Source organism: Symphodus melops, assembly GCF_947650265.1.
Source record: "Symphodus melops genome assembly, chromosome: 18".
Taxonomy (NCBI): domain Eukaryota; kingdom Metazoa; phylum Chordata; class Actinopteri; order Labriformes; family Labridae; genus Symphodus; species Symphodus melops.
In genome coordinates this window covers 22,928,850-22,944,794 of record NC_136708.1, presented here as the reverse complement: position 1 = coordinate 22,944,794, position 15,945 = coordinate 22,928,850, and the positions used below count along the sequence as shown (strand labels likewise).

The window sequence follows — 15,945 nt, the reverse complement described above, 5'->3', positions numbered from 1 at the left end:
GGAGTGTGCTACATGGTCTGGGGCGGAGGTTGACACGGGCGAATTGGTTTGTCAGTGCTAATGAGCTGAGCCCGGGTAATCAGGGTCTAATGGGATATCCGGGAACGAGCAATCTCGTTAGGGAATTAGAGCAGGTCAGGCAAAACGTGCGTCACACCTGACATACAGCGAGAGCGGGACGAAGAGTGGATCAAGAGTCAAACGCAGAGTTTCAGAGCAGAAACATGGAGACTGGTCAAAGTTTAAAACCCTGACAAACACAGGGGAAGACATTTTTAACGAGCGAATCCTGCTGCCTCAGGAAAGGCAGAGACACGGACGAGGGCGCTTAATTTGGATGCCAACAGAAAAGCAGCACAGAAGGGAGCTTTTTGGTCGAGCCATGTTAGGAAGGAGAGCTGCTATTGGTCTTCAGTCAGAGATTATTACGGTAGCTCCGCCCATGTCACATTCTGTAATCTGATTTGAGGCTGTTATTTTTTTCCCTTCTAGGGAAAGGTGGGACCTTTGCATGTGTCATAATCTGATGAAGGAGTTCGTCTAAGGAAAAGTTAATGTGCTCTTTTATTTTGGGGTTTGGTCAGGGCAGCAGAGTCCTGGAGTCCTGGAGTCCTGGAGTCCTGGAGTCCTGGAGTCCTGGAGTCCTGGAGTCCTGGAGTCCTGGAGTCCTGGAGTCCTGGAGCAGGTTTGGATTCAAGGTTCGCAGGAGAGAGAGTGAGATGATGACGCTCTCTTCCTCTGTGATCAGACATGAAGGAAACATGCAGAGCAGTCTAAACACTGAAGCTACAGTGTCCACCACATGCAGAGCTGGCTAAACACTGAAGCTACAGTGTCCACCACATGCAGAGCTGGCTAAACACTGAAGCTACAGTGTCTCTACATGCAGAGCTGGCTAAACACTGAAGCTACAGTGTCTCTACATGCAGAGCTGGCTAAACACTGAAGCTACAGTGTCCACCACATGCAGAGCTGGCTAAACACTGAAGCTACAGTGTCTCTACATGCAGAGCTGGCTAAACACTGAAGCTACAGTGTCCACCACATGCTGACCTGTGTGAGAGGAGGGGGGAGACAGCTCTCTGTGATGATTAGAGTTTAGACTGCAGTACTCATTTTATACACAAGGTGGCAGAGTTACATATTGATCCACATTACAATATCCTGTAGAAACATCGACCTCGTCAGTGATGCTGCTCTTCGCTTTTTGGAGGTCACGACTTATTGTTTCAGTATTTTTGAACTATATTGAGACATATTTTGGGATCTAGCAAACTCATTTCAAGATTGACATTTTCAGACAAATTCAAAGCCACTAATTTGCCTTTTTTGAATTTTTTGGACTGATATTGGCAACCTGAACTGTGTACAACCAATCAGATAAACAAGCAAAGTTAAGCCCATTAAAATGGGTTTCATATGTTTTTGTCTTCTGAAGCCAAAGAGTTCTTTAAACATTTCCATAATTAGCAGTTGTGGTTCCTCCCACTGAAGTCTGAGCCGGGCAGAGTTCCAGTTATGAGGACATAACAAGTCAAAAAACAACATGGACGCCTGCAGCCATGTTGTTTTTCACTTCACAGGAAGAGAGGGCTTCTGGGTAAATGTCAAACTTCCAAGTCAAATGGAGCGCACCAACAACACTTCCAATATGACAACCGCCAATGTTAGCCTCCAAATCTTCAGACAGCAATGGTTGACTGAAACAAGGTTGAAACATCCTTCCTTAGCGATACGTTTAGTCAAGGTGGCGTGATGCAAAGGAGCTCTGTTTGTAAATGTCCTCCATCTTGGTCTTCAGCCAAAATAAGAAACTGTCTCGTCCACGTGCCAGTTGGTCTGCGTTAAAACGTTTACCTCCTGACTTCACTACTCTGCAGACTCGTCCTCATTGGTCTGATATCTTTCCAATCCATCATTTCCCCCAGTGCATCATGGGAGTACGCTGAGATCTTTGCTGATGTTCGATGGCCTTTCAGATTAAGCCTCAGCTCGGGCCACAGCAGCGTTATCGAGCGCTGCATCGATGAGTCACGCTCACACAGGTGTGCTAAAGGATGAATCAACATGTTTACAGCCTGCTTCAAAAAACCAACCAGCTGTGATTAGCTCATGTCTCCATCCACACACACACACACACACACACACACACACACACACACACACACACACACACACACACACACACACACACACACACACACACACACACACACACACACACACACACACACACACACACACACACACACACACACACACACACACACACACACAGACACACACACACACACACACACACACACACACACACACACACACACAGTACGGGGGAAGGTTTTCATGACTCAGCAGTTTTGATTGGATGAAGGATCAGAGTTATTCACAATAAGGAGCAGTGTGATGGTTTCTCCACAGAATGTCTTTGAGGTCTGTCAGGGTCCCTGGGTCATGAACGTTTAATCTAACGCTTGATTGGTTAATGTCGATGACATCACACGGCGTTGCTCTGCCTCACTTGTTGTGCCAAGTGTCGACCTGTAATCCTAACGAGCTGTGACAGCAGAGGGCGAGCTGACGTCCTGATCGCTGCCTGCAGTAACGAGCTCAGGAGAAACACAGGAGGGCGAACCCAACAACCTCCTCTTCCTCCTTCACCTCCTGCTCCTCCTTCACCTCCTCCTTCACCTCCTCCTTCACCTCCTCCTCATCCTTCTTCACCTCCTCCTTCACCTCCTCCTCATCCTTCTTCACCTCCTCCTCTTCCTCCTCCTCCTCCTTCACCTCCTGCTCCTCCTTCACCTCCTTCTTCACCTCCTCCTCATCCTTCTTCACCTCCTCCTTCACCTCCTCCTCTTCCTTCACCTCCTCCTCATCCTTCTTCACCTCCTCCTTCACCTCCTCCTCTTCCTCCTCATCCTTCTTCACCTCCTCCTCATCCTTCTTCACCTCCTCCTCATCCTTCTTCACCTCCTCCTCCTCCTTCACCTCCTCCTACTTCACCACCTCCTCCTTCACCTCCTCCTACTTCACCACCTCTTCCTTCACCTCCTCCTCCTTCACCACCTCCTCCTCCTTTACTTCCTCTTCTTCACCTCCTCCTCCTACTTCACCACCTCCTCCTCCTCCCTCAGGTCAGACATCTTCACCACAGATAGAAGGAAACTTTTCGGCTGTCATGGCGGCACTCTGCACGCTGTAACTCCAGGAGGAAGAAGAAGCTGTAAAGTCATCATGCACAGTCTGACTCAACACCATGTTCATGGAGGTGGAGCCCCCTGCTGGAGGACGACAGGATGGCAGACAAAGAAAGACAGGAAGTCCAGTGTTAGTCCATAATGCTTTTAATATGAGTCAGTGTGGAGTTCACAAACAGCTCAGAGAGAAAGAGCGAAAGCACAAACCAGCGTGTACCTGTGATGGTTATGACATCATGGCGAGTGATGATAAAGAGCTCGTATTTATGGAGGGGAAGAAACTTTTTGACGGCAGTTTGAGAGCAGAGACGGCGAAGAGAGAAAATGTCGATTACAGTTCTCCTTAATTTATGCTTAAAAACCCGACGGTGACGGCGGGCGGCTCGGAGCTGCTGACCAGCTGAGACATCAGGCCATGTTGGATTCTCTTTATGTTAGTCGGCAGGATCGTGGTTCGAGATCGCACGGCCATCATGGAATTTCTCTCTGAGCTCAGGCAACCGCTTGGGGCCCCGGACCATCAGGGGGAGGAGCCACGCTGGCTGGGGGCCGTAACAGACGGGACGCTCTCCTCACGGGCTCAGAGCGGCGTGGACGTCTCAGTGCGGTATGGCCGTGCTGGCGCCGGCGCCCATCTCTTTCTCACAGATGAAGGGTAAGTTCATGAAGCAGGGGGCGTCGTACCAGCTCCGGATGGCCACTCGCTCCAACACTCGGGTTTTGATGATGTACCCACAGTCCTCGTTGATGTGGTTGTTTGGTTCGCCGTCCTCCCAGAAACTACGGAGCGAGAGGAAAACATGTCAGACTTACAAATAACAACGCGTCTCTAATCCAGCACGCCATCTTGTCTTTTACAGAGTGGACGGTGAAGTCTGAAGCTTTAAGTGGAGAAAACAAAAGAGGAAAGAAATATTCTCAGAAAGAGGAAGACGGGTCTGATGATTGTTCGACAGCTGCGCCCAATAAAAAGAGGAAGAAGAAGAAGAACGCTGTGAATAAGACAGAGGACAACATGCAGGAAGCAGATGTTTCCAAGGCTCTGAGGTCAAAGGTCAGGATCACCTGCAGTGCAACAGAAAGGGGGGGGGGGCTTGTTTCTATGAAAACGAGACAGGTGGAGGTTTTTCAATTCAAGGCTTCAAAGCTGGTGGGATCCTGCACATCGAGGGTTTAGACACGACACGGTCTCCATCCACAAAGAAGACCACCTACCCCCCAACCAGAGAGCTGCCGTCCACCCACTTCCACAGATCCTCCGTGTCCCCGTCAGTGATCCCAAACCAGTATGCGTTCCAGTGACCTCTGGGTAGAAGATCCCACAGAAAAGTCTGAGACACACACACACACACACACACACACACACACACGTTAGCATTAGCCTGCTAGCCCGAGTGTTGATGGAAGTCAGGGCGCTTCTTGTACCTGCTCCTCGGCGGTGTGGATGATGGCCAGGTACGCTCCTTTGCTCTCACAGTAGGACTTGCTCTCTGGCCAGCTCCTGGTGTTTCTGGAGATGAAGTAACAGCTGTTGTTGAAAAGCAGCCAGTCCACGGGGCAGACGATGGGAGCCTTGGTTGTTGGTTTGAGCACGTCAGGAGCTGAGAGAGAGGAAAGCAGTAAGAAGAACACAGACAGTGGAGGCCATGAGGCTGACGTGTCTGGAACTAACTTCACCTTTTGCAGTGGGCTTAGCGGCCAGTTTGGCCTGCAGCTCGTCCCTCTCTTTCTGCAGCTCGTCCCTCTCTTTCTGCAGCTCTCGTTTCTCCTCCTGCAGTTTGCTGATGGTGGCGGTCAGAGCCGACACGTTAAAGTCCTGTGTCTGCTTCTGTGTCTCTGCAGCGGCCTCTGTCCCATCCTGAGATTTGTTTTTATCTGTGGAACAAACGAGCAAAGTTCAGCTTTCTACGAAACACATGAGTCAAAGTGACGAAGCTAAAAAGCACAAGCAGCTAATCTCACAGTGAGGTGAAAACATAACCTCAAACTGTCATCAAACGTCTGACCATAAAAACACCTGAGAATCTTCTCTCTCTCACACACACACACACACACACACACACACACCTCTTTGTCACTCTATTACATAACATGCCTGAAGTGTCAACGTAGCAAAGCACAAACCTCTAGATCCTCTTTCTCGTACCTGAATCTGCACAGTCAGCATTCTGAAATGTTTGTTCAGCAGAAGGCCACGATTTAACTTCCTCCTTTTTAATGTGGAGAAATATCTGATCATATTAAACCTGAATGTGAAGAGTCCATCAGTATGAACTCATTCACACACTGATGCTAGAGGCTGCTGCAGAGTAAAGAGTCCATCAGTAACTCTGGGGTTAAATGTCTGGATCAAAGACACATCAGATGTGGCTGCGGGAGCCGAACCCCCAACCTACCAGTTGAGATATGGCTGACTCTACCACTGAGCCACAGCCGCCTCTCGTGCTGCCTGACATGATTTGACAGTGTTCGTACTCACCGTGTGCAGCGACGGCTATGATGGAGATCAGCAGGACGCCGCAGAGCGTAGCCAGGCAGATGGTGGCGAGGCGGTACAACCCTACGCCACTTGGTCTGGGTGTTACTCTGACGTGGGAGACTGGCGGGGGGGGGGGGGGGGGTCATGATATCAATACAGATAATAAATAAAGTTTTCCACATGCTGATTAATACTTAAAAAACAAAGTCACAAAAAGCCCTGTAAATGTCAATCACATCAATAAAAAGATGAAAAACATGAAACACAGTTTCTGGATTCACTCTTCACATTAAATGCCTCTTTAATCAGTGCTGGGGCCACAATCATTTTTATTTCCAACAAAATAAAAATGTTCTCACGAGTCAACACTTTCTCCAAACACATCCTCGTCTCTGCTCATTGAAATATTCTGAAGAGTTCTGACGTAGTCCAGAGTCAGAGTCCTGAAAACGCCCTAAAGTAACCCCTCACTCCCTCTCTGCTCTGACAGGAGCGATTAGACAGGAAGTGGGTTTAATGTCAGAAAGCTGGATGGAAACTTGCATGTATTTATCTTCTGTTTTATGAGCTCCATATACTTCATGTTCAGTGACTCACTGTGTGAGAGGAGGGGGCGGAGCCAGCTCTCTGTGATGATTAGAGCCCCTGAAGTCACGAAAGGTAAAACAATAAAATCTTGTGACCAACATCTGGGAAAGACAAGTATCTACTGTTTCCATCACATGAAACATGTGCTTGTCTCTGACAGGTTCTACATTAAAGCGTCCTGTTCTCTTAGAAACAGGTTGGAAGTGAAGTAAACATCAGACTGGATCAACAGGAGATAACAATGACAGAGTTTAAACTATGACAGAATGCAGACATCAGTCTCTCTCCATGCTGACTTCTTACCGCTGTGTCCAACATCTGGCCTGCGGTGGGGCTCATCATAAGTGCTGTCGTCATCTATCAGTTTGAAGAACATCCCGTCGCAGGCCAGAGACCCCTCGGGTGTCGACATCTCGGTGGGGAGGAACTAAACAGCAGGGAGACTCAAAGTGTGGAAAGTGACGATCCTCTCTGCGCTCTCTGTTTATATGTAGGCAGCCCTGAGATGAGCTGACGTCACATTCACACAGGAAGTAAGACCCCTTCGTGTTTTGTGTACTAAAATAAAAGCCTGTTCGAAGTTCGCCCGAGGTTTCGTGTTTAAAAACTTAAACACAGTGACTCACCTGTAGAAGGTCATCATATTGATCAGTTCCCTTTTTTTTCTTCTTTCTGTTCTTGTTTAATCTCTCTCTCTCTGGTTCGTCTTGCACTTGTTATTGCTTTCCACTTGAGGAGTTACTTAATTCAATAATCAATCTCAGGCCTCGTTTACATAATAATCTCTGAAAACTGAAATGTTTTGTTTTTTCAGAAAAGGCTAACATTTCACTGTAGTACACATGCCAGACCAGTAGATGGCGGTGTGACTTTTGATTCAACAGCATGCGCTTAAGCACTTACCAATTGTCAACCTGTGCTGTTTAAACATGAAGCTGAAGTATAAAGTCCTGCAGTTCCTGGAGTGTCCACTAGAGGCTGGTTGCAGTTCCTGGAGTGTCCACTAGAGGCTGGCTGCAGTTCCTGGAGTGTCCACTAGAGGCTGGCTGCAGTTCCTGGAGTGTCCACTAGAGGCTGGCTGCAGTTCCTAGAGTGTCCACTAGAGGCTGGCTGCAGTTCCTGGAGTGTCCACTAGAGGCTGGCTGCAGTTCCTGGAGTGTCCACTAGAGGCTGGTTGCAGTTCCTGGAGTGTCCACTAGAGGCTGGCTGCAGTTCCTAGAGTGTCCACTAGAGGCTGGCTGCAGTACCTGCAGTGTCCACTAGAGGCTGTCTGCAGCAGCACAGGAAGTCACATACACACCCATTCAAACAGCCTGTTTTTACAGCAGACATGAACACGTTTACAGCCTGCTTCAAAAAAACAAATAGGTGTTCTGATAAGTTTTAAGTATGCTGGGAGTTGATATTTAAAACACATAAAAGGTCTCATATTCTGTAAAACACATTTCTCCATGTTCCTCTAACTCTAACATGCGTCTACTCCAAACCCCCCAATCATGAGAAAAGTCCATCCTCTCCGTCTTCTGCCTGCTCCACATCTCAGAAAATGTGTGCTCAAACAGGCTGTTTGGAGATGTTCCCTTCATGACATCACAAAGGGCAGTAGCCCCTCCCCTTCATGACATCACAAAGGGCAGTAGCCCCTCCCCCAGGTGGGTGACACTCCCACAGCTAGGTGTTTGTTCTGCCCTCTGAGTCTGCCTTCTCACCGTAAACAATAGGACATGGAGCCAGAAAGCCCATTCGTAGCCTGGTCTTACCAAATATCAAAATTTATTCTTTTAACCAATCACAGCAGTCCGTCTCCTCCTGGGATTCAGGTTCACAGTTTGTCATGGTAACAGCCACCATGATCAGTGGAGCTGTGACTGCTGCCAGGCCCAAAGCAGTGAGCTACAGGAAGTTAGAGCAGGGGTCACTCTGGACCCTGAGGGCCACCTCCTGGACTGGGGACTCTGAATCTAACGAAGACAAAGATTTCATCAAAGCTGTCAATAACTGAACACCAATCGGACCCTTTGTCAAAGTAACATTTAGTTTGTTAACATTGTTCCAACAGACAGAAATGAAAACAGATTTATTTACCAAACATCCAGAAATGAATCCATTTAAACCAACACATGATGGATATTCCTAAAGACGACCTGACATTTAAAAGTCTAAATAAATAATTTGTAACACTAAAAGGGTAAGAGAGCTTTTTGAATTCTTCAACAGTAAGATTGACTGTTAAAGCTTTCCTCTCCAGACCTCGTGTGTCCCTGCCTGGTGAAGGTCACTCCAGCTGAATGTTTACAACAAACAGAACTACACCTCATAAAAGTCTTCAGATTTTACAACTAGCTGATATTCTCGAGTCTCCCTCCAGTCGTCAGCCTCAGGTCCAGAAGAGTCTCCTTCAGTCTTGACTTCAGTCTGTGTTTGTACATGTCTCTCTGGATCAGAGTTCCTGTCTTGTTCTGGTCCTCCACAGTCCTCTCTGTTCAGCTCAGTTTGGTCTTCATGAGACTCTGAAGCCTGACAGCCAACACGCATGTGTCTCTGTAACTGGAAAGGCCAAGAGAATCTTTGGTCACATATCCTGCAGCTGAAGGGTTTCTCCCCTCTATGATGAGCCATGTGGAGTGTAAGGCTGTGCTTTTGATTAAATGTTTTGTTGCACTCTGAACAGCTGAAGGGTTTCTCATCTGAGTGTATGATCATGTGTCTGGTCAGAGATCTTTTACATGTGAATCTGTTCCCACACTCAGAGCAGCTGAAGCGTTTTTGTTCCATGTGCGTTTTCACGTGTGTGGTTAAATGATGTTTCTTTTTGAAAGAGCAGCTGTGTGTGTTTGTAATCTTTTCTTCTATGAAGTCCACAGTGTGCACAGCTGACTCATGATCTCTGCTCTCCTTCCAATTATCGTGACTGTCTTCACTCTCAGGCTCAGAGGACTCTTCAATCTTCACCTCGATCTCTGGATGTTCATGTCCCTCTAGAGCTGAGTTTCCGTCTTGTTCTGGTCCTCCACAGTCCTCTCCATCAGATCCTGTTTCTGCCTCTCTGTTCAGCTCAGAGTGGTCTTCATGAGGCTCTGAAGCAGGACCACCAACACACTTGTGTCTTTCTAACTGGAAAGTCCACATGAATCTCTTGTCACAAAGAGTGCAGCTGAAGGGTTTCCTCCCTCTGTGACGTGCCAGGTGAACTTTCAGATGAGACTTTTGTTTAAATGTTTTAAAGCACATAGAACAGCTGAAGGGTTTCTCTCCCGTATGAATTCTCTTGTGTCTGGTCATATTTGCCCTACTGCTAAATCTTTTGCCGCACACAGAACAACTCAGTGATTTATCTCCTCTGTGAGCCGTCATGTGTGCCGTTAGACCCCCTTTACAGTTAAATCTTCGACCACACTCAGAGCAGCTGAGAAGTTCATTATGGCATCCCATGTGAGATGCGAGATAAGATCGTCGGCTAAATCTTTTACCACACTCAGAGCAGCTGACTGGTGTCTCTGCTCTGTGAATTTTCATGTGTCTGGTCAGACTTTTCTTATAGACAAATTTTTCTCCACATTCAGAACAACTGTACGGTTTTTCTGTGTGAATTCTCATGTGTCGGGTAACGCTAGCTTTTGTTTTAAATGTTTTCTCACACTGAGAGCAGCTAACTGATTTCTCATCTAGCTTTGGTCCCTTATCGTTAATTCTCTCCACAGAGATTAGACCTTCAGTCTGTGTTTGTACATGTCTCTCTGGATCAGAGTTCCTGTCTTGTTCTGGTCCTCCACAGTCCTCTCTGTTCAGCTCAGTTTGGTCTTCATGAGGCTCTGAAGCCTGACAGCCAACACGCATGTGTCTCTGTAACTGGAAAGGCCAAGAGAAACTTTGGTCACAAACGCTGCACCTGAAGGGTTTCTCCCCTCTATGATGAGCCATGTGGATTGTTAGGCACTCCTTTTGATTAAATCTTTTACTACACACGGAGCAACTGAACGGTTTCTCTCCTGAGTGGAGTATCATGTGTCTGGTCAGAGATCCTTTTCGAGAAAACCTTTTACCACACTCAGAGCAGCAGAAGCGTTTCTGGTCAGTGTGATATTTCATGTGTGTAGTCAAATACCTTTTCTTTTTAAATGTTTTACCACACTTAGAGCAGCAAAGTGATGTTCTATCACTTTCTTTTTTATTGTCTTTTATGTTTTCTACAAAGCTCAAATCTGACTGATGTCCAATGTTCTCCTCCCAATCATAGTGAAAGTCTTCAGTCTCAGGTTCAGAAGAGTCTTCAGTCTTCACCTCGATCTCTGGATCGGAGTTGGTGGCTCCCTCTACAGCTTCCTCAGCCTCTCCATCAGCTCCTGTTTCTGCCTCTCTGTTCAGCTCAGAGTGGTCTTCATGAGGCTCTGAAGCAGGACCACCAACACACTTGTGTCTTTTTAACTGGAAGGTCCAAATGAATCTCTTGTCACAAACAGTGCAGTTGAAGGGTTTCTCCTCTCTGTGATGAGCCATGTGAACTTTCAGATGAGACTTTTGTTGAAATGTTTTACCACACTCAGAGCAGCTGAATGGTTTCTCTCCTGTGTGAATTCTCATGTGTCTGGTCATGTCTGCCTTACGGATAAATCTTTTACTGCACTCAGAGCAACTGAGTAGTTTCTCTCCTCTGTGTATTCTCATGTGTTCATTCAGATGTCCTTTGTTTTTGAACATTTTCCCGCACTCAGAGCAACTGTGGGACTTCTTATTCAACGTTTTTCTCCCATCTTTAATGTTTTTTACAGAGTTTAGACCTGACAGGTGTTCTCTGCTCTCCTTCCAATTATCACTGTCATCAGTGTCATGTTCAGAGAAGTCTTCAGTCTTGACTTCAGTCTCTGGATGTAAATGTCTCTCTGGATCGGAGCTGAGTTCTTCCTCTCCTTCAGCTCCTGTTTCTGCCTCTTGGTTCAGCTCTGTTTGGTTCCCATGAGTCTCTGAAGCAGGACAGCCAACACACTTGTGTCTTTTTAACTGAGTGCACAAAGAGAATCTTTGATCACAAACACTGCAGTTAAAGAGTTTTTCTCCTGTATGAATTATCTTGTGTCTGGTCATATTTGTTTTATCGTTAAATCCTTTACCACACTCAGAGCAGCTGAAAGGTTTCTCTCCTGAGTGAATTCTCATGTGTTTGGTCATGTTTGCTTCACGGGCAAATTTTTTACTGCATTTAGAACAACTGAAGGGTTTCTCTCCACTGTGTATTCTCATGTGATCAGCTAGATTACCTTTCCTTTCAAATGTTTTCCCACAGTCAGAGCAGCTATTTGGTTTCCTTTCAGTCTTCTGTCTCTTTTCTTTAATTTTTAGCACAGATTTAAAACCAGATGTATGTCCTCTGCTCTCCTTCCAATCATCACCATCTTCAGTCTCAGGGTCAGACGAGTCTTCAACCTTGACCTCGATCTCTGGATATAAAGGTCTCTGTGGATCTGAGTCCCTCTCTGGTTCTGCTCCTCCACAGTCCTCTCCATCAGCTCCAGTTTCCATCTCTTCAGTGTGTCTGTGATGAAGCTGTGAGGACTGAGCTTCCTCTTCATCATCTTCACTCTTCACAGTAACAAGAGTGAATGGAAACTTGATGTCAGTCTCCTCCGCTCCCTCCTGACTGCTCCACAGTTCCTCCTGTTCCTCTTTAATGTGCAGAGGCTCAGAGTCCTCCTGGTCCAGACTGGAGCTCCCCTCCTGCTGCTCATGAGGATCTTCTTCATCCAGCGACAGCTGCTGGACGTCTGCAGGAAACAACAAACACACAAAAAGTAGTTTACACAGTTCAGCTACAGAGCTTTGAATAAATCATTCTGTGCGTCTCTTTTCATTCTTTTAGTTCATGTCCAAGGATGGACCTGAGGACTGTGCTATTGGGGGCCCAAGATCGGGTCTTTTTCAAACCGTCCACTACACCCTCGCCCCACGACCCCCCCGTTTGTGCGTCCACGCGGAGGGTCCGCCATATTAAGTCTGTCTCAAACCACTGAGCGGGGAGTGGTAGAGGGTCACGTGTAACGCCTATTGCGTCCGGTCGTCACAGAAGGAGTGACCTGTACTAAAGAAGGAGTGACCTGTACTAAAGAAGGAGTGACCTGTACTAAAGAAGGAGTGACCTGTACTAAAGAAGGAGTGACCTGTACTAAAGAAGGAGTGACCTGTACTAAAGAAGGAGTGACCTGTACTAAAGAAGGAGTGACCTGTACTAAAGAAGGAGTGACCTGTACTAAAGAAGGAGTGACCTGTACTAAAGAAGGAGTGACCTGTACTAAAGAAGGAGTGACCTGTACTAAAGAAGGAGTGACCTGTACTAAAGAAGGAGTGACCTGTACTAAAGAAGGAGTGACCTGTACTAAAGAAGGAGTGACCTGTACTAAAGAAGGAGTGACCTGTACTAAAGAAGGAGTGACCTGTACTAAAGAAGGAGGGACCTGTACTAAAGAAGGAGTGACCTGTACTAAAGAAGGAGTGACCTGTACTAAAGGAGTGACCTGTACTAAAGAAGGAGTGACCTGTACTAAAGAAGGAGTGACCTGTACTAAAGGAGTGACCTGTACTAAAGAAGGAGTGACCTGTACTAAAGAAGGAGTGACCTGTACTAAAGGAGTGACCTGTACTAAAGAAGGAGTGACCTGTACTAAAGAAGGAGTGACCTGTACTAAAGGAGTGACCTGTACTAAAGAAGGAGTGACCTGTACTAAAGGAGTGACCTGTACTAAAGGAGTGACCTGTACTAAAGAAGGAGTGACCTGTACTAAAGGAGTGACCTGTACTAAAGGAGTGACCTGTACTAAAGAAGAAGTGACCTGTACTAAAGAAGGAGTGACCTGTACTAAAGGAGTGACCTGTACTAAAGAAGGAGTGACCTGTACTAAAGGAGTGACCTGTCCTAAAGGAGTGACCTGTACTAAAGGAGTGACCTGTACTAAAGAAGGAGTGACCTGTACTAAAGAAGGAGTGACCTGTACTAAAGAAGGAGTGACCTGTACTAAAGAAGGAGTGACCTGTACTAAAGAAGGAGTGACCTGTACTAAAGGAGTGACCTGTACTAAAGAAGGAGTGACCTGTACTAAAGAAGGAGTGACCTGTACTAAAGAAGGAGTGACCTGTACTAAAGAAGGAGTGACCTGTACTAAAGAAGGAGTGACCTGTACTAAAGAAGGAGTGACCTGTACTAAAGAAGGAGTGACCTGTACTAAAGAAGGAGTGACCTGTACTAAAGAAGGAGTGACCTGTACTAAAGGAGTGACCTGTACTAAAGAAGGAGTGACCTGTACTAAAGAAGGAGTGACCTGTACTAAAGGAGTGACCTGTACTAAAGAAGGAGTGACCTGTACTAAAGAAGGAGTGACCTGTACTAAAGGAGTGACCTGTACTAAAGAAGGAGTGACCTGTACTAAAGGAGTGACCTGTACTAAAGGAGTGACCTGTACTAAAGAAGGAGTGACCTGTACTAAAGGAGTGACCTGTACTAAAGAAGAAGTGACCTGTACTAAAGAAGGAGTGACCTGTACTAAAGGAGTGACCTGTACTAAAGAAGGAGTGACCTGTACTAAAGGAGTGACCTGTCCTAAAGGAGTGACCTGTACTAAAGGAGTGACCTGTACTAAAGAAGGAGTGACCTGTACTAAAGGAGTGACCTGTACTAAAGAAGGAGTGACCTGTACTAAAGAAGGAGTGACCTGTACTAAAGAAGGAGTGACCTGTACTAAAGAAGGAGTGACCTGTACTAAAGAAGGAGTGACCTGTACTAAAGAAGGAGTGACCTGTACTAAAGAAGGAGTGACCTGTACTAAAGAAGGAGTGACCTGTACTAAAGAAGGAGTGACCTGTACTAAAGAAGGAGTGACCTGTACTAAAGAAGGAGTGACCTGTACTAAAGAAGGAGTGACCTGTACTAAAGAAGGAGTGACCTGTACTAAAGAAGGAGTGACCTGTACTAAAGAAGGAGTGACCTGTCCTCCTCTTCTTTTCTTCCTTCTGTTCACCTGTTTATTTCATTGTGTTTCATATTTAAAGGGACAAAAACTAAAGAATATTAAATCATGTTACTGATATCTTCTCACTCTTATTTATTGATCATTGTTTTACTGTTGATGTCTCCTTGTCTGCTTTCATTGAACCTGTTCTTTGATATTATAATAAATTAAACATTATAAATGATAATAAAGAATATGGGCTCCATCTGATGGTTTTGTTATAAGTCTACACTAATATAAAAAAAATAATCTACATAAAGACTTTTACAGAATGTATTACGTACATTAATAATAAGCCGTTCCCCCAGGATGCCGCTGAGTAACCATGGTAACACACACTTCCTGTCTCCACCTGAGAGAGTGAAGTTTGTCCCAAAGCCTGCTGCTGTATTTCTACCCTCCACCTGGATGGAGGGGGGGGTTTGAAAAAGGCCCCTTGTTTAGTGAACAGACGAAGCTCTATAATGAAGCCGATGACCCCCGACCCCAAATAAATCCATGAGTATGCAAATATCAAAGCGTGACGTCACCGTTAGAGTTAACTGGCTATGATCGCTTTAAGTGAAATCCTGCAGGCTGAAAGCAGCTGTGAGCATACAGACAGAAAGCTAGAAGAGATGTTTCAGCTGTGAACATGTTCTTCTTCTCTCTCTGACACGTGGAGCAGCACGAGCTGAACAGTGAATATAATGAAGCTCCAGGAGACACATGAGAACCCCAGGGAAGAGTGAGTGAAGAGGTTTAAAGTCCACAAAGCAAACAGAGCTGTGATCAGGAGCTAGCTGTGTGTGGATGCTAACATTAGCTCCCTGCTACATTGACAGGAAACGACAGCAAACCGACCTGCTTTGTGCAGCTGGATTTCCGGATCCTGAAAGCCGGACATTTGAGTCAGACATCCGAGAGTGAAAGAAGGACACACACACTCCTCTTCTGTGTTCGCTGGATCATCCACACATGCTAACTGTGCTCCGCGGCGGTGACAAGAGCCACAACGGACCGGAAATAGAAATAATACTTCCGGTGTACTATTTTGTCCGGTTGAAAGGAGAGTTATTTGTCCTGACCCATAAAATGTTGTCGAGCTACAGATAGAAGTTTGGATACGGAGAAAATAATGACAATCATTTTTTTAACATAAAGCCTTTTAATCCCCAAAGCAGAAAATATGAACAGTTTTTATGTGACCTTTGTTCTTCCAGAAGTCCAGTTGAGGATAAAAGTCTATTTTTCAAGGGAGTCCTGCAGAAGTTCCACTTACAACAAACAGACAGCAAATAAAATACAGAGCTGTGACGCTCTCCTCCTCTGTGATCAGTCAGCCAATCAGAGAGCTGCTCTCTTCCTGTGTGATCAGTCAGCCAATCAGAGAGCTGCTCTCTTCCTGTGTGATCATGAAGGAAACCTGCTGTATTGAAGCTTCTCTGACAACAATGCAGCAGCCAGTATGTCCTCCTTCTAACTTTAGATTCTGCTCCTGAATGCTCTGGATTTGTTACAGCCGTGTTCTGCATCCAGACTCCCAGTAGGACTAGACTCTGAACTGCAGAAGATAATGAAGTCCTCCTCTTCATCGAAAACATGACTGTGATCTTCATCCTCCTCTGCTGCTGCTCCACTTCACCAAACTCTTCTCTTGATGATTGTCCATCCTTCATGTTCATGTTTGGATAAATAAATAAACACC

At 46.1% G+C, this 15,945-nt stretch overlaps 2 protein-coding genes across 2 annotated transcripts; both read right to left on the bottom strand.

Annotated features, from left to right (window-relative positions):
• Positions 1–3,326: 3,326 nt before the first annotated feature.
• On the bottom strand, positions 3,327–7,507 carry LOC306839554 (uncharacterized protein). The gene is made up of 6 exons (XM_079368311.1): positions 6,568–7,507; positions 5,677–5,796; positions 4,875–5,072; positions 4,623–4,798; positions 4,413–4,528; positions 3,327–3,977 (listed from the first exon to the last, which is right to left on the bottom strand). The coding sequence occupies exons 1-6, from the start codon at positions 6,674–6,676 to the stop codon at positions 3,797–3,799; spliced, it is 900 nt and encodes a 299-aa protein (XP_079224437.1). The 5' UTR covers positions 6,677–7,507; the 3' UTR covers positions 3,327–3,796.
• A 1,195-nt stretch (positions 7,508–8,702) lies between these two features.
• On the bottom strand, positions 8,703–15,245 carry LOC306839982 (uncharacterized protein). The gene is made up of 3 exons (XM_079368959.1): positions 15,102–15,245; positions 9,279–12,023; positions 8,703–8,723 (listed from the first exon to the last, which is right to left on the bottom strand). Coding segments are annotated over exons 1-3 (2,790 nt in total). The 5' UTR covers positions 15,145–15,245; the 3' UTR covers positions 8,703–8,721.
• Between the last annotated feature and the right edge of the window lie 700 nt (positions 15,246–15,945).